Source organism: Python bivittatus, unplaced genomic scaffold (genome assembly GCF_059951505.1).
Source record: "Python bivittatus isolate LINGU-HERP-01145 unplaced genomic scaffold, Pbiv_v1 ctg000840_np1212, whole genome shotgun sequence".
In the NCBI taxonomy this organism is placed as follows: Eukaryota; Metazoa; Chordata; class Lepidosauria; order Squamata; family Pythonidae; genus Python; species Python bivittatus.
Genome location: NW_028277113.1, coordinates 34,835,994 through 34,855,629, shown reverse-complemented (window position 1 = coordinate 34,855,629; position 19,636 = coordinate 34,835,994). Strand labels below are relative to the sequence as shown.

The following is a 19,636-nucleotide window of genomic DNA, read 5'->3' as shown; positions in this document are numbered from 1 at the left end:
AATACTTAAGTACATGTGATATTTCAGTTTTTTCTTTTTAATAAATTTACAGACATTTCTAAAATTCTGTTTTCAGTTTGTCATTATGGGGTACTGAGTGTAGATTAATGAGAAGAAGAAAAAAAGAATTTGAACGATTGTAGTATCAGGCTGCAACATAACAAAATTTTAAAAAGTGAAGAGGGTCTGAATACTTTCTGAATACACTGTATATATGAAAATGTGGGCAGGTATAATTTGAGAATCTCTTCTTCAGTTGTTACAACAGCATCTCTTCTATTAAACATAAGAACTAATCTAGAGATTGGAACTCTTTTTGCTGGAAAAGAACTGCAAAGTATCTTTGTTGTACTCAAAGAGAAAAGTCTAATTGAGAATACATGTGGGAGTATAGTGTGGGTGACAACAAAGTGAGTAATATTGTCAAATTAACATATGGCTAATGTCACTGCTGTTGAGGTTGTTCTGTGCAGATAATGGGGAAAATTTATGTGTTATGGCATGCAGGTTGGTAACTATTGTAAAAAAGTTACCATGCAAATCTAGATAAGTGGAAAACTAGCACATAATTGTTCCTTCTGTTGTGCAGTGATTTGCATGGGGGAGGGTACATGAACAGCTGCAACTTTCAGCACCTGCCTATAATCTGAAGTTATGACTGCACTATATTTCTTTATGGGTAAGTTGCTTGGCAAATAACCCTGAATATGAATCATGGAATATTGCATATTTTGATAATAGAAAAAAGTCTCATTCAAGAACAGCTTCACTTTTGCAGAGATAAGGATTTATTTTGGCAATTTTCACCATTGGAGACACCATTCAACAAATTCAGAAAACTGTTTTAGAACAGTAGCAGTGTGTTGAATAATCTAGTGTCAAGAATATTCAGTTTCTATTGCTACTGACTATAGTAAATGGAAAAATAAAGAACATACATGTATCTCTGAAAGAATGAAAATTTTAGTAAAGCACTATTAGTCAAACTGACTATGTTATCAAGAATTCAGATAACATATTATGAATATTAATAAAACAATATTTACTATATTGGATAGTACAGTAAGAATATTATAAATACCTTGTCTAGCGGTATACTCGTTGTCTTCTATTAATCTTGCTAATCCAAAGTCAGCAATTTTGCACACCAGATTATCCCCTACAAGAATATTAGCTGCCCGAAGATCTCTATGAATGTAGTTCATTCTTTCAATGTAGGCCATGCCATCAGCAATCTTACAAAAAATGTATCTTATTAACAAAGCAGTATTCAGTCAATGAAATACTTAATACAAAGTCATGAAAATGGTAACTGTTTTATTCTGCGGTTACATATTATGAAAACAATAGATTTACAATGTTTAGATTCCATAATATGTAGCAATATTATTTTGCAACAGAATTAAATAAACTCAAGTTAGAAAAGACTATACATTATTCTTTCTGTTCTCTGAGTATTACACACGCAACACAAGTTATGCAGTGCAATTTTCTAGAACATTCTCTAGCTGATCTTTTTGGAGAGAAGCTGATGTCTAAAGTGCCTGGTTACACTGAATTCCCCAGAATTCCCTTTCTGGCTGCCCCTGAGGCCACCACTCAAAACTTCTGTTTTAAACTTTCTCTATGCTATTTTGCACATTTTTTCTCTTTTGGTTTTCTCTTTCATCATTTCTACTTTTGGTGTTTTTGCTTTGTGTTTTTCTTCACCAAGGGCTGACTTCTTAATCTATGGTTCCGTGACCATTTTTCAGCATACCATTGGTTTCAGGAATAAAATCCTATGTACAGTACTGACAGTAATTCCCAGTGCTTGTTTTCTGTTGAATGAGACCATAGGACAGACACTTGCCCATAGTACTGCTGTTGTTTTAACCCTAAGATACATCTCAGTTGATGATTTCTCCCTGGGAACAGGTCTTGTAAACAAACCAAATTTTAAAAAGTAGTATCTGCCTTCTGCAAAAGCTTGTGCATGGGATGAGATGGTGCTGTTACAGTCAGTCCCTAGTGTTCTTCAGTGCCTGCTCTGCCTTTGATTCTCCTAGTTCCAAGTTCCCATATCAGTTTTGAATTGAAGAGCCATGTATTTTTGACACCGGGCCGTTTTATCTTGGTGAAGATAAAAAGGTGAAGACAAAATTGGAAAGACAACAAAGTGAAAGCTGGAGAATTCCACCTGACAAGGAGAGAAGGCCTAAGTTTAACCCATCCTCTGCTGTTGCAACTTCTAAAACTGGTATGCTGCCCTATAACCAGGAATTCTTGGTATGGCTTCCAGCACATTAACCCAGGAAACAAATATTTTAAATAATATATATAGTAAAGCACAATAATTAAAAAATACAATACTAACACCATAAAATAACAATAACAGCAATGGCCCAATTAATTAAAAATGAACACACTGATTTAAAATGTTAGGGAGAATTAAAAAAAATGTCTAGTATCAAAAAATAAAATTGTCTCCAAGGGTACCTTACTGGGGATGGGATTCCAGATGTGTTGGGAGGAGACACTGAAAAAGCCCACTTCCAAATAGCTGCTTATTTTACCTTAGCAGGAGCTGGACCTCACAAATTATCTCAGGCCAAATCCTATATAGTGCGCAGGCGGGAAGTTATGCCAAGAAAAATGCACTAGAGTCAGCACAAATGAAGATCTTGGGAATTATGCTTGCTGGCTCTAACGGGATAGCAAATGCCCAGATTAAACTGGAGACAGGAATGCCAAAAATCTACACAAATTTAGAACTTGATAGCTAATTATTGGCTGAAAACTCAGTTTCTTCCAATAGGCTTGCCACCTTTAATTTCTGCTAATGACTTCCCCTCAAACTGGAAACTGGTGGTAGAGCATCATATAGGCTTTTGGCACCATTTTTAATGTCATTAGAATATGATCAGGCTAATCTCTGATCCCTCATCCATAGCACCAATGAATGATATGGAACATCAGGCTGAGGTATATAGGTTCTCCCAGAATAGCAGAATTTGGGTTGCTAAGGGTATATGGGAACTAGCAATTATTTACACACTCTTATGTTTCCCAAGCTGAGAAAAATATTATATAAAACTAGACATAACATCCTGCCTTCTACACTGCTGCAAGGCAGGTAAGCTAAACTTGTACTAATTGAGCATACTTGCCCATGTAGTGCTAATGAATCAGAAAGACTCAGCCATGTACTCTTACACCATAAATTTTACAGGGACATTTGGATGTACTGTATTTTAGTCCTGTTTTGCAAACGTGTGGAAGATCAGGTAAGCACTGTGTGAAGTTCCTTTTAGAAGATTTTAAACCCTTGGGGGACTTCTGGGGAAGAAGTTTTCAGAGTCAATGACTGCAATGGAATGAAGGATAGCTGACTGGACCAGCTTTTTGATAATTCCTCTCCAGACAGGGACAGGACTTGAGATTGCCCACAAGTGCTCCAGACAGCTGCTCCTCATGAGGAGACACAAAATAGCAGTCACCAGTGGGTTTAGAGCTCTGGAAAACAAGGGAATAACTATCTTGCTCAAACCACTGTCAGTACCTTTGAAAGGACACTAAGTTCTTATACTTCCTTTTCTAATCACTTTCAGAAGTTGCTTGTTAACTACTTTTTAACTATTAGGAACCTTTGGATCAACAAGTTTGTCAGCACTGGGTGAGTTTCCTTCAATCCTAAATGAAAGAAAGTTTTAACTACAAATTTAAGAACTTAAAAAAAATTGGGAATAAACAGCAAAAGGGTGATTAAAACTTTGATTTTAGAAAGTTACAAATGGACTAAAGGTCAAGATAAATTTGAAATAAGATTTTTGTAATTAATTATAAAGAATAATTCCCATGGGAAAATGCTTTTGTTTTGAATTTTTAAAAAAACCACAAGATTTTAAAAATTGGACACTAGAGGGAACTAGAGGGAACTAAAGATTACAATTAAAGGAGAACACTCAAACTCAACTTACAATTACAGAATGAAGCAAAATATTTTAACATTGGACATAATGAAGGACCTTTTTGAACAATGGACTCAGAAGTTAATTTTAATAGTCTCTGTGTCTAAAAGATGTCATGGAAGAGGAACAGGTTTTACCTGATAAGATTAAGACTGAGCTGAAAGTGGTTATAAAAATGATAGGCTACAAGAATGACATGGAAAAAGATGTTACACTGGACATACAAAAGAAGTCAGCTGATGTCTTAATTAAAAGGGATATACAAACAACAAACCAAGAGAGTTGCCTGGATAATTTTCCTGTATTGGATTTACAAAAGAGGCTTGATAAACTTATAAAGAATTTTGTGAGAAGGGACAAAGAAAAAATGAAATCAAGTTCTATGACATTTATTTGACTAAAAATGAAGATTGTTAGAAGTAAAAGGAAGGAATATAAAATTGGTTTATTTGATCAAAATTAAAATAGATACACTGTTATCTCTGGTAATCCTTAATGGACTTTTGCTGACATTAGGACTGAAATGACAAGGCTTTATGGATCTGTTTATAGATAAGAGATGGAATATGGGAAGAAGAGCTCATTTGTTGTATTTTAAGAGAAGGTGATAAGTTACTAAACGTGATGATGGGGAAAATCAGTTCTTTATATATAAATAGTCCCTGGGTTAAGAACGCCCGGTTTAAGGACAACCCATAGTTAAGAATGGAGCCTACTGTAGCAAAATTTGAGTTAAATACACAATTAAATACACAATGGTTTAAATACACAATTAAATACACAATGGTTTGAGTTAATTACACAATACTACTTATACAGTATTATATAATAATACTGTTCCAGCTTACATACAAATTTGACTTAAGGACAGACCTTGGGAACAGAACTCATTCTTAAACTGGAGACTACCTGTATTTCTTTTTTCTTTACTATATTCTTATTTTTTCTTCCTTTTCTCTTTCTCTTTCTCCTTTTTCTTTTTTTATCCACATTCTACTCTTTCTTTTTATTCTTCAATTTTTTTCAGTTTGTATTACTTTCTACAGTTGTACAGTAATTATAATCTTTAATAAAATTTCTATTAAAAAAGAGAAGATTTTAAACCTTTGATCACATGCTTGGTAGCTAACTAAGTTGTGTTTTGTAGCAATGGAATAAGCCAACTCTGGTAAAGGGATAATTTTTTTTTCTTCAGTTTTATTGTGCTGTATTTTTATAGATGATAGCTATATTGTTAAAATATTACTTTTTTAGGTTTTATGAATTATTTTGTCCTGGTTTTACTTTTATTGTGTTCTAGTCTTATAGATTATAGCTTAATGCTAAAATATTGTGCCCTTGAGAATTGTGATCTTTGAGATACACTTTTACTGTCATAATTTACTATTTTGCTACTTCCTTTTCCCACGAGATGTTTTAGGGCCAGGGTTGTAGCTTTGTACTTTCTATTTATCTGATTCTTATTTTGTTCTGGCCATTGATCAAATAAAGATTACTTAACTTGACAGGGTATAGATAGGAACATATTGGAAGAGGCTTTTCTTCAGATCCCATGCCATGAAGGACTTTACTAGTACTTTGAATTGGAAGCAGAAACAGACTGGGAATCAGTGATGATCATATAAGATTAGGATATTATTTTTATCATCAATAGTTCTAGTTAGTACTCTTGTTGAAGCATCTTGTACTTAAATGAAGTTTCTGGAAAGGGCAGCTCCATGTATAACAGTCACAGGAGTCTAATCAAGAAATCATCAGATCATACTATAAGATAACAAGTTGGTCATAACTGACACATCAGCCTAAATTAAGGTTTTTCATGCCATAGAAGATGCTTGTGACTCTAATAATATGTGTCTAGAAGCACCCCATATCTACCAACAAGATTATGTCAGGGAAGTGAATCCCTTTTCAAAACAGATTGAATACCGTTCACCAGGACAGATATCTGACCTACTAGTAGTAAATCTATCTTATACAGACTGAGCTTCAGTCTGCTAAGTGAGTCCATTACTATGGCCAGGCACCGATTTAATACTTCCACTGTCTCGCTTGGAACTGACCGAAAGGAGAGCTATAATTGTGTATCATCAATATACTGATGACTCTTCACGGCAGCTCTCCAAATGATCTCATTCAGTGGCTTCATATAGATATTAAACAGCATGGAGATAAAGCACAATCTTGTAGAATCCTATAGCACAAACACCATAACTTGAATAACTTCTCCAGAAGATCACCATGGTTAATGATATCAAAAGCTGAGGTTGAAGGTTGAAGAGAATCAACAGGATTATATTCCTCCTACTTTTCTCCCAGCAAAGTTCACCCAATGGCGTACTCGGGGCAGTTTCACTGCCAAAATCAGGCCTAAACACAATTGAAATGGATGAAGTAAATCTGACTCATCCATGGGTGTCTGGCTTTCATCAGCCACCACTCACTTGAGTACCTTGCCTGGGGAGGAGATGTTAGTCACAGACCTAGACCTTTCTGGGCCCTCTGATTATTTTTTCAGGAATGGCCATACCACAGCCTCCTTTAATGACACTGGAATTCCTTCATATAAGAAGGCATTTATAACTTCCAAGATTCAGTCAAATATTCCCATCCTACTGAATGTAATTAGCCATGAGAGGCAAAGGTCAAGCAATCAGGTAGTTGCTTGAACTTTACCAAGCACCTACTCCACATCCTAAGGCCTTAAGAACTGAAAGTCATCCAAAAGAGTCTGACTAAGTAGTGCTGCCCAAACAGCAGAGTCTAAATTAAATTAAATAAATTTTATTCTAGACCATATGTGTCAAACTCAAGGCCTGCGGGCTACATCCGGCCCGGCGTGTAATTATATCCGGCCCACAAGATCATTTTATATATTATTGCTATTAATGGCCCGGTGATATGAAGCGCTGGTAACACAATAAACTACAGATCCCATAATGCAGCGCTTAAGCTGCTAGCCCTCACGATGCCAAAGAGAAAAGTTGATTCTGAAAACAGAGCCTTTAAAAACCGATGGGAGGCTGAGTATATGTTTACTGACATTGCCGGTAAACCCGTGTGTCTCATTTGTGGAGCTAATGTGGCTGTAATTAAAGAATTTAATCTAAGACAGCACTATGAGACAAAACATCAGGATAACCTGAAAGACCTGAATGCAGAGCAGAAGATACAGAAAGCAGAAGAGTTAAAGAAGAATCTGACACTTCAGCAGACGTTTTTTACCCGTGCAAAATCACAAACTGAAGCTGCTGTGAAAGCAAGTTTTATCGTGGCAGAGGAGATTGCCAAATCAGCCAGGCCATTTACCGAGGGAGAATTTCTGAAGAGCTGCATGATCAAGGTGTTTGACGTCTTATGTCCAGACAAAAAGCAGATGCTGGCAAATGTAAGCCTGAGTAGAAATACGATCGCTGATCGAGTTTGTGAGATGGCCACTGATTTAAGAACACAGTTGAGTGAAAGAAGCAAAGACTTTATTGCATACTCTCTTGCTGTGGATGAAAGTACTGACATGACTGATACTGCACAGCTGGCCATCTTCATCCGTGGAGTGGACTCCAATTTGCGCGTTACAGAGGAAATAACGGACATTAAATCGATGCATGGGACAACAACTGGAAAAGACATTTTTGGAAGTGTATGTCAAAATATAACCGACATGAAACTGCCCTGGGACAAACTTATTGCACTTACAACTGATGGAGCACCATCTATGTGTGGTGAAAAAAGTGGACTAGTGGGAAGGATGCGAGTAAAGATGCAGGATGAGAACTGTACTGGTGAGTTAATGGCATATCACTGCATCATACACCAGGAAGCACTATGTGGCAAAGTCCTGAAGACGGACAATGTAATGAGCACTGTAACACAAACCGTAAACTTTATCCGAGCTAAAGGTTTAAATCACCGGCAATTTCAGTCCTTTATGCGGGAGATAGATTCAGAGTTTGCTGGCATTCCTTATCATTCAGAGGTGCGTTGGCTAAGTCGGGGAAAAGTTCTCAACAGAGTTTTTGAGCTCAGCAACGAAATCTGTCAGTTCATGGACAGTAAAGGAAAAGACTCCACTAATTTTAGGGATGAAAAGTGGAAATGCGAGTTGGCATTTCTGGTTGACATAACAGCTCATCTCAACGCCTTAAACCTCCAGCTCCAGGGACGTGACCGCATGATCACTGACATGTATGACGCAGTGAAGGCATTTCAAGTGAAGCTGCTTTTATGGGAGACACAAATGCACCAGTGCAACTTGCCCCACTTTCCATGTTGCCAAGTAATGTTGAACCAAGTCGGCACAACGGTGTTCCCAAATACGCACTTTGCTGATAAACTGAGCGCACTGCGCACTGAGTTCACACGGTGCTTTGGTGACTTTGAAGAACAAAAAAAGAATTTTGAGTTGCTTCGCAACCCATTTGCCGTCGATGTGGAAACCGCACCTGTGCAGATTCAGATGGAGCTGATTGAGCTGCAGTATAATGGTACACTGAAGGCAAAGTACGACACTGCACGGCCCGCACAGTTTATTCACTCCATTCCCGCAGAAATGCCCCAGCTCCGTCTACATGCGGCTCGAACCTTGTGCATGTTTGGTAGCACATATCTGTGTGAGAAGCTCTTCTCAGTGATGAAGACTAACAAAACAGCACACAGGAGTCGTCTCACTGATGAGCACCTGCAGTCCATCCTGAGAATCTCCACAACACAGAACCTCACACCAAATATAAACAAACTTGTTGCCAAAAAAAGATGCCAGGCGTCCAGCTCTGATAAAATGACATAAGAGCAAAGACAACTGAATGATTTGATTTGTTACTGCTGAAAAGCACAAATTTTATTTATATTTCCAGGTTTTGTTATGCAGCATGTTCATATTTTGAATTTGTATAATTTTAACAGGATTTATTTTTATGGAGAGCAAAATCTTTTGGGATATTTAAAATTTAAGTTTATTTTTTATATAAAATGACATAAGAGTAAAGAAATTTGAATGTTTGTTCTTTTAACGTTTACTTTATTTCTAACTTGTATAATTTAGACAGGATATATTTTGGAGAGCAAAATATCATAAGTTATTTAAGGTTTGAGTTGATTTATTCCGGAATAATATTCCTGTCTGTTTTTATTCATATTTATGTTCAAAGAAGTTAAGTTTTAAAAGTTTTAAAGTTTTAAAAGTTTAGTTTTAGTGTGTTCAATAAATGTTTATCCTGTTCGGCCCGCGACCTAAAGTGTGTTTTGGATTTTGGCCCCCTGTGCAATTGAGTTTGACACCCCTGTTCTAGACAATATATTGCAGTGAGCTACCAAGGTTATGTATCATCTCATGCTGGGTTAGATCTCAGAAGGCTTCAAGCCACTTGGAAACACTTTATTGGGTGATAAAGAGAGGATGCAATAATGGAGAAGAAACATGGGTTCACATCAGCACCACACACACACAGCTGTATAATAAGGCTCTTGCTTGTGGTAGACAAAAAACCACCCCTCAAACAAACCAACAAATACATAATGAGCTGCTATTAGTGTTTTATCAGTTTTGATAGAAGTTTTCTTCTACCTGCATTTTTAGTCATCTCCCAAGTTGATTCACTGCCCTCAGCTGGGATATGTAGCAAGGAACCAAGCAGGCTCTGCATAGAAGAAGAGATACTCAAAAACAATAGTGCACCCCCCCAGGTCATCTGTGCTCACTGAGTGACCAAGGCTTCCACAGAACCACCCATTGCACTAATTGAAAAATGTCCCAGAACCCCCTGAAACTGATTAACTTTTGTGTTAGTGGGTCCCTGTAATGAGTAGGCAGGGGTGGTAATTTAAACCTCACCAGCAGACTCTTTATTCCAAGTATTCCTCAGTAAAAGGTAAATTGTGATAGATTACTACCAGTCAAGCAGAACCTCCACCCTACTTTGTATGGGGGATTCTTAGCCCTTTTATCAAAGATACCATGCTTCGGTGAAGCCCTACAGAAAACAGAAAGTAATGTGCTTTGGATACTCCTGCCCAAGAGGATACCAACTTCATAAGCTTTGTACCAACCCTGAAATATAAGCAGAATTATGCAGTACTGCATGTGGGAAAGGTTTTAATGAGAAATTTCCTTATTAAATCAATATAGCCATTGGAGAGGCTTGTTGTTTCAATAATCTACCTGCCTCTGCATGACAAAATGTCAAAAGACACATTCTCTGGAAGATGATCAGATAGAAAAGCCATTTCCCAGAGGGAAAAAACTGATAACTTGCTATGCTAACTTGGTAATTAGAAATATGGAAGTCTACAAGTTGTAATGGAGTTAAGCCTCAGTCAAAATGATTTAACTTCCAGCCAACCTTATCAATAGGAGCAGAAGATCTAGTGAGGTTTATACCACAAAGCCTGTACAATTATAGTGGATATACAGGTAATCCTTGCTTAAAGGACCCTAATTGGGATCGGATTTTCCATCACTAAGTGAAGTGGTCAGTGGGTGAAACATCATGTGACCACACCACTTAGCAACAGCAGTCCCAGTTGTCCTAGTTGCAGTCATTAGGCAAGGACGTCACACGTCTTCCCTGCTGTGCTTACCTCTGCTTCAACTTCCCCCACCCACTTATCTCCCCCACCTCTGCTGTTTTGGCCATCCTGCACTCTGCCACCACTGCCTACCCCTGCTGCCTCCAGGTGACCTTCACCATCTTCTTCTGCTGCTGCTGAGATGTGCCCAGCTGAAGCAGCTGCTGGCATTTTGCATGGCCTCATGGAGGGCCAGCAGCTGCCTCAGCCAGGTGTGCTTCATAGGTAGCAGGAAGAAGACGGCGAAGGTCAGCTGGGGGTGGTGGAGGTAGGTAGCAGTGGAGTGCAGGGCAGGCAAAAAGATGGGAAGGGAGACAGGTGGGTGGGGATAATTGAAGTGCACACTGCCGTTGTAAACACAGGTGGGCTGCCAAGCACCTGAATTTTGATCACCTAACTACAGGGGCTCTGCAATGGCTGTAACTTCAAGGACTAGCCATAACTACCATTTGTTCAGCACATCATAACTTTGAATGGTCTCTGAACGAATGGTCATTATGTGAGGACTACCTGTAGTATTTAGAAAGAAAATTGCAATTCTTCGCCTGAACTGCACACATAGCTCAATTCTACTTGGCAGATTCTTTTTAAAATGACCTCTCACACAATTTCAACATAATCTAAATCTTTGTGTCAACTGGGGAAAATCTTGCCTTTGTCTGATGCAGATGGTGTTGTATATATGGGTGAGCCTGGATTCAATCATCTGGGAGTTATTTGCCAATCAGTCAAGTGGAGCAAGTCATAGACTTGCCATGTATCTTTCACATTACTGACTAGTCAAGGCAGATTGAATATTAATTTTATTTATTTAATTTAGAAGCAGCCTGATTCTTCAGCAACTCTGGGCAGTTTACAATTAAAACTAAGAGAAAAAGCAACATATAGGTAGTCCTCATTTAGCGACTGCCTTGTTTAGAGACCATTTGCAGTCATGAAGGTGATGAAAAAGTAACTTTATAACCAATCCTTGCATTTATGACCTTCGGTTTGTAAAGCAAAGGAAAGCTGAAGTAAGATCATAAGCACAGTCAGTTTCACTTAGTGACCACTTCGCTTAACAACCAAGTTGCTGGTCCCAATTGTGGTCACTAAATGAGGACTATCTGTATGTCAAAAATCCTCACAACCAACTTGAAGACTACTTCAATATCACAAAAACCAAAAAGCATTTTTTGCAGCATAAGCCTCACATTGCCTCATAGTGTCAGAAGTTGGGCTCTGGAGTCATTCTTTCTTTAGAAACTTGAAATTCTCATACAGAGCCAAGGACTGGTTTAAATATGTAATATACTTTGCTGCAGATGAAGCATCCTAGTTACAATGAAGTTCAGCTTCAATGAAAGCCAAGAATCAATCAATCAATCAATCAATCAATCAATCAATCAATCTACCTACCTATCTACACACACACACACACATGCACACAAATACACACACATGGACACCAGGGTTTAAATCCTGAGTTTCTTTCGCTTGCTCTTTTGTTGTAATAGACCGTTTTCAGTCTGTTTCTTATGCTGGCAGCTGGCTGTACCTACTCTATGTTTACAAAGAGGCCTTGCCTGGCCCTGAGTTCATTTCCTACCTTCTATCATGATGCTTAACTTCGGTTCATCAAGATCAACTGATGTTCAATATCAAGCAGATGTTTTTTACTTATGCACCCAAACACTGCAGCCTTCTTCATCTGACTGATGGGAACTTAAGAAGGATCAGTTGTTCTTGATCATACAGCCAACCCAGAACTTGACCACTGAAGTTTCCAGGCATAGCTGGGATGCTTATTGTAGGGGTTTCAAGTTCATGGAAGTTTGGATCCCACAGGAATCTTGATTTCACACGTTAGAACCCCTTACAACTTTAAGGCATGCTACACATTCCAGTCAATACGCTTGTATAAAATTGTGCAATTAACATCAGGTAATGCCACAATGATTTTTTCTATAAACACAAAAGACCTACTGTTGCACTCCACCCTAGCAGAGAGGGACTCCATTAGTGCATTCTACCCTAGCATTGCAGTTCTGGTATATTTCACATCACATTTTCTAATACTAGTTCACCTCCCTAGAGGTGAATTGTCATAGCAGATGTGCTCAGCTATACTGGGACTGTGGCAGAGGACTGGATATTGCAATCCTGTTTCTTTGACAGATTTTCCACAGTTGGGAAGACCCATGTTGGATCATTTTGTGAACAGCCAAAATGGTCAATGTACATTATATTGCGGTAATTCTCAAAAGTATCCCATTTCTCTCTCAGATGCATTCACTTTCCAAACTGGTCAGGCATCCTAAATTGAATCTATCTCTGGATTCCTTTGCTTACAAGGATGATTATCAAGCTTTGTTGGGGCAGGATTGTCTGCACAGACCTATTGCATTTTGCCAAGAACAAGTTTCAACATAATCCCCTTGACAAGAATCTCCTATTCTGATGCGGAAACCAGATATTCCATTCAAGATTCCAAAAGCTATGACTGATGGCTTGGAAAATCAGCCAATTACAGATGACTACCTTTTTACAAATGATACCTTTCTTTAGAAACAATTTGCTTTGACTTTTTACAGGGCAGAGTGAGCTGTCTGAATTATCTAAAAGCTGTATAGAGTCAGTGGCTGTGTTTTGCTCTTAGTTCCACAATTTCTTTGTACTTAAAAAAGAAAAATCTTCATCTTCACTAAAAATTTATTTGGCAATAATCAGTCTTCCACATACGTGACAGTGGTATTTCTGGTATTCTGCACTCTTTTGATCCTTAAATTTTGAGCCAGTTTGTCACTTCTATCCTCTAGTACCCAAGTTTGCCTACAATGGAGACTGTTTGCTCCTGTCTTAACTTGTCTCCACTGTTCAGCTCTTCATTCCATAGGTTATCCTTTAAAGTAGCATTTTTGACAGAGTTTGTCAAAATATACTAATAAACTATTTGCTTCTAGAGAATGGCCTAATTCTACATTGTGTAGTGTAAGAACAAAGTTACTTTGTGCCCTAACTCTACCTTCATTCTGAAAATATTTTCTAATGTCCTTGTTAATCAGGATATTGGTTTTTCAACTTTCTTCCCTAATCCTACCAGCCACATTAAAATAACCATTTAGATATGAAAAGGAGTTTTGTCTTCTACCTTGACAGCATGAAATCATTTCATGTGACTCAAATATCCTTTATTTGCTGTTAAACAACAGTTTTCCCACTATTTTATTAAAACTATTTTGTTTGACAAACTACGACATCTGCCTATGCCATCTGCTGTCTGTGGGCAATCCCCCAGGGCAATTACTACAATGGCTGAATCACATATTAAGGGCTGCAGTTTGTCTATCCCACCCATATTTGTGAAGCCCTATCATCTAGATTATAGCAGATACCAATTTTGAACCTGCTATTCTACTACTCATTTTGATGTGATCACAGGTAACATAGCTCTTCTTCCATACATTAGTTCTGGCAAGACCAGAAGCAAACTGCATGAAACCAGATTATTATATTACTACAATGAGGAACAGGTAGGAACTATCTCACCTGCTCAAAAGAGAGAGTCCTTGGGCTACTGCACTGTGCACATGGGAGGAAAAGACACAAGAATTTGAACTTTGATTTCACTATAAATAAGGCTTGCATTTGACACATGGTAGTCACTGGAATTCTTTCATAATGTCTTTATTTATTTTGCAATAAACACACTCATTGGAAAACTACATCCTTGAATGCTTGCCTGCACCTGCCTCCACTTAAAATAGCTGCTGAGAGAGGCCCAACACATATAATATACAAAAAACACAAAGGATGCTTACCTGTCATTGAACATCACGTTGACTCACCATGCTCCCCACTGCAAGGGAACTTTCTCTCTTTGAGCATAGTGGCAGTCTGAGGGAGCTCAGTGTGCAGACACTTTAGAGGAGGGTTTCCCAAACTGTGAGGTGTACCTCCCTTGGCAAGGTGCAGAGAAAAACCAGGGGAGGTCTGAAGAACGTTTCAGTTACATTGGTACAATAAATCCACCTTTCCCAAAGTTTCATTGTATTGTTTTCATTGTTCATTTGTGTTCATTTTGGTGTTTGGATTTTTAGGGGAGGTGTGTACATTAAGATTACACTAAAGGAAGGTGTGATGGCAAAAAGTTTAGGAACCCTTGCTTTAGGGAATAGGCCTTCTCACCAAAAAAACTGAACTAGAGAATGTTCCAGAATGCTCTACTATGCAGGCACAAACCTATACAGATGACCACCTGAAGAACTATAGTTATAGTCAGACTGTTGACAGAATAAACAGTCCTCAATGCTCTCATATTGGAATGTTTTAGTAATCAAGCAATATATTTTAAAAAGTACCTGGGCAGCCATATCCACTAGCTGTGGAAGCTTTAAATATTTCCCTTCTCCTTCCTTAAGAAAATCTAGTAAGCTACCTATAGAAAGACACAAATGCAACAATGTTCTTTAATTCAGCTACAGTAATGGTAATCACAACATTTTAGTTACAGTTCAGTTTCAGACTCTACAGTTACCTCAGGCATAGTTCAAAAATAAAATTCTACTAGTATCAATATAAAGAAAATAGACATAAAGAAATATGTTACCATATAGTACTTTGGAGTGGGTGCTAAGTAATTTTGTGTATGTATAAATAAAATATATTTAACCAAATTGAATAATAGTATTAATATTCATTTGCAACAATTTTAATGTAATGACTGTATATGTGGGATCCCCCCCATCCCAAAAAACAAGTTTACAGTTTTTTGAGGCAGGAGTTTGTCATAATATGTATGGTTATTAAACAGTGACCTATGCAAATAAATATGAATGTAATATTGGATTTATTTTCAACGTCATGGGCAGGAGTCAAGTAGTGTTGCTTCAAGACATACACAGTAGCACCTGGGTCAGAGATAAGCCTCTATTCTGGGCTGGTGGGGATATCTGGATTTCTGAGAATGTGTAGGCACTCTTCATAACATGGCTGCCATAGGGAGTGTTGCCTATTCACAAAAAGTCTCAAATGGAAGGAGGTGGCCAATGACAAAGCATGCATTTACTAGAAAACAAACTGATAAGAATAGTCTCTGTTTCACTTTCTCACCCCCAGGATACTGTTTTCAACCCCAGCTTCCTTTTTGTTCTAGGTAGCAAGTGCCCATTGTTCTAATTTACTAAGAATACCTTTGGGCCTATATAAAGTTCAGAAGCATTCTTGTAAACAAAGATGACATTAAAGACTGTGTCTTTACTGCATGCCAACTTCTCATGTAATTATTTCAATTAAAATTCTCTTCAGGAAGCCTGGCTCATCTAGCTAGAAGGTATTGCTGTTTACCCCTCTGTTCTGTTTTTTACAGTCATATAGCACTATAGTTGGTCAGGACTTTGAAAAGATGAGCAAATGCAAAAGAAATAGGTCTTAAGCATTTTCTAGGTTTATTAAAATATATGTGTGCTGATGCCCTGACAACAGCAAAAATGGTGATAATTCTTTGTTATCCATCCTATATACAAGAGCAGCAAAAAGTGGACTGAAGACAGATCAATGGCTTCTTTGATCATAGTTTATTGTCAAAGGTAGGCAAAATTTTGGTGCCAGGAAGCTTCGCGTAACATTTTTTAGGAGACCAAGGACTGTAAAGGCTAAAATTATGATGAAGTAGGTAATGTCATTTTAACCAGACTGATTTTCCTGGATTTGGAGAAGAATAAACAACGTAGATCTATTTTGGAGGTTACACTACAGTTTTACATATTTGCTATTTCAAAGTGGCAGGAAATTGTGCCATTGATTTGGTAACTGAGAGGTTCTAGGAACTATATAAAAGGACTCTGGAGCCATATATACCAAGTCATAAAGCATAGTTTGTAAACCACAATGACTATTGGAAACTAAGATAAAATGACTTGGTAAGATGTGTGTTCCTAGCCACAACTTCATTCTTTCAAATACTATAAAACTGACAATATTTTCTTCCTTTTTTTTATTCAAATGTAAAAGACTCTGCAAAGTTATATAATGTCTAACTTATAGGCTGTAAAACATCAACCACAATGTTGCAATAGTGTTTTCAGTCTTTCATATCTTAAGTCCCATCAATCACCCTGTCAAAGACCCTGGATCTTACCATGACAAAAAGCAAAAAACTCACTTTTTCATTTAGACATTCTTTTCTTACAGCTGTCATTTAGGATAAGTTTTGAAGATCTAAATAAAGTTCCAATGACTTCCTCTGTGTGCCTTCTAGGCAACTTCTGAGTGTTATCTGTGGTATGTGTATTACTTCACAGAAACATTGGGCTTTGGTGGTGTTTTCCCTCTTCTCTTTTGATTACCACAAAAAGATGACTGAAAGCATTTGCTTTCATTTTCAACTAATGAAACTGTGGTTTAATATACAAACTGAGAACTAGTTTTAGAATAGTTAACAATATTAACTATTGTTTGTTCAAACAAGTTATACTGCAGTGATTGCTTAAATAATGTACTGTTCATAATATCTATAGTTCCTTTTTTTTTTTATCTGCGCTCAGTCGTTACCGACTCTGCAGTGACTGCTTGGACGAGTCCTTGCAGTTTTCAAGGCAATTGTTTTGGAAGTGGTTTGCCAGAGCCTCCTTCCTAGAGCAGAGCCCAGCTGGCGAGCGCAGGAGGCGGGGTTTCCATTGCTTCGTGCCCTTTTCGGGCGCACGCGGTTTTTCGCGCTTACCAGCAACTGCTCCTGACTCCTTTTTGCAAGGTGTCGCCAGCATTTTTCCTCCCACCGGAGTGAGAGTACCCATTTATCTACTCATGTGAGTTTTCGAACTGTTGGGTTTACAGGAACTGGGGAGGAAACAGGAACTCACCCTGTTTTAACGCGAAGGCTGGACTCGAACTGCTGAAGCGTTGACCATTTCTGGCCAGCAACTTTCAGCGTCATTAAGCTGCTGCGCCACCGCGTCCCTTATATATATAATTAATATATATAATTAGATATAGTTCCTTATCTGGACATAATAACAAACTGCAGGAACAGGTAGTCCTCAACTTATGACCATTTGTTTAGCAACTGTTTAAAGTTATGGTGGCACTGAAAAAAGTGATTTATGATCAGTCCTCGCAAAAAATGTCATATGAATAGTCACGTGACGCCTCGCTTAAAGACCACACTGCTCAATGACATATTTTCCAGTCCCTATTGTGGTAATAAGTCAAGGACTACCTGTAGTTGAAAACAAAAGCAAACATTTCTAGTATCCCACTGTGGCTGCTGTAAAGTGCTCAGAATAAGTTTAGTGTTACATGGGCTCGTGGACATAGTTTACTTATTTAAAATAATTTTAAATTTATAATTAATTTATGTAGCAATCTGATTCCTGCAAATATTAATGCCTTTTATATATGCCTGGCAAATGATTCCTGAATATTTTTTCTTCTGACTGCCAGCAGAGTTATTAAGAAAGAAAAATGTGAAATGGTAGTTTATTTTTTAAGAGCTAGCAAATTTATTTATTTACATATTTAATTAAAAGACTTTATAGCCGCCCATCTTAGAACCAAAGTTCTGGGTGTGTCATATAAAACCAACATTATACAAAAAATAAAACCAAAAAAACAATAAAAACCGAAACAAATAAACCTGATGCCACAACTAAACTCCCTTGATGCAGCCTACAGCACTGTCTTCCAATTCCAACTTACCCTATTCCAGTGCTTGGGGAAGAGCCAAGATCTGCAATGAAAGCCCTGGTAGACATTTCTAGGAATCTAATTTGATAAGACATTTTTCTGTCTCTCCTGCTATATTTATCCTAATCATTGCACAATAAATTCATACAACAGTATTGTTTTCATATTTAATTAAGTAAAATGTACCTTTTGTCATGAATTCAGTGACAATGTAGATGGGCTCCTCAGATACTACAGCATAAAGTGGAACAAGTTTATCATGCCTTAATTTCTTCATGATCTGAGCTTCCTGTAAGAAAGCTTCTGGCATCATTGTACCAGGTTTTAGTGTTTTGATTGCAACTTTTGTAGTTCCATTCCATGTACCTATGGAATTAATGCATTATACTATCAATTACAATACAAAGATTTTCAGTATAAAATAAATATTAGAGCAGGGTCAGATGCATGTAAAATAATACATTTTTAAACATGTTGAATAGAAGTCAAAAACTATTTTTCAGTGCCTTTAGTCTATGGAATGAGTCTGTGAAGTCCAGTACTGCCTATAGTGACTGACAGTGGTTCTCCAAGGTCTTAGGCAGATGTTTTCCATCTCAGCAACCTAATATCCCTTTTAAAATTGGACGTGGCAAGGTCTGGAAGTGACCTCTTATCCCCAGGGTACTTAGATTTAAAGATAGTGTTATGGTTCTCCTCCTTGTGATACTTACCCATCCATACTTCACCAAAGCACCCTTGGCCCAGCTTAACTTCTAACCGCAAAGATTCTCTAGGGATTTCCCAGGCGTCCTTTGCTAAACCCTGTGTCTGAGGTTTCACAGTTGGACACACAGTTGTTAATTTATGACACAGGCCATCAGCATGATCTAGCAATCAGAAAAAATATTTGTTATATAGTCATTTATTTTGAAGCATGCAGTTTTCAGAAATATATTCATCAGACTATAACTTACTTTTCGGATCAGCTGTAGAATTTAGAACCTACCTGTATAGTGTTTGACCAGCTTTTGTAAAGATTCAAATTGTGCTCTTGTTGTAATATAATATCCACCATTGTCAAGTTTTCTAATTTTATAGTGCTTCACATTATCACCTCTAATCTCATCCCAGTCACGTATAGAAAGGGAATAAGCACCTAGAAAAAATATATACTTTAATATTTGCTTCTGTAAACAGATTTATAAGCAAAGTAAGGGTTGTTTTTTGTCCTATTAAGTAATAAAATTAAAGACAGATACCTTTTGTGGTTTCACTTTCTCGGACTAAAAAAATACCACGCTGGTTCCCAGGATTTAAAAGTAATCTTTCTGCATCTTTCCTGCCCATTTTACCAAAATACCATCTAAAGAGTTCAAAGAGAAATATGTTCAAGAAAAGATCCAGTTGCAATATTTGATTAACATAGCAATACAAAGACAGGACTGCAGAGTATTCATTGTAACAGGGGCTTTCCATAT

At 37.5% G+C, this 19,636-nt stretch overlaps 1 protein-coding gene across 1 annotated transcript in view; it reads right to left on the bottom strand.

Moving 5' to 3' along the window:
* The window catches only part of YES1 (YES proto-oncogene 1, Src family tyrosine kinase), a 58,292-nt gene that overhangs the window by 10,374 nt on the left and 28,282 nt on the right, over positions 1–19,636 (bottom strand). Inside the window, exons 5-10 of the mRNA XM_007435281.4 lie at positions 19,418–19,521; positions 19,165–19,314; positions 18,890–19,045; positions 18,363–18,542; positions 14,855–14,931; positions 1,082–1,235 (exon numbers count right to left, since the gene is read on the bottom strand). Coding sequence (XP_007435343.1) covers positions 1,082–1,235; positions 14,855–14,931; positions 18,363–18,542; positions 18,890–19,045; positions 19,165–19,314; positions 19,418–19,521 — 821 coding nt within the window. The remainder of the gene's footprint in view (positions 1–1,081; positions 1,236–14,854; positions 14,932–18,362; positions 18,543–18,889; positions 19,046–19,164; positions 19,315–19,417; positions 19,522–19,636) is intronic.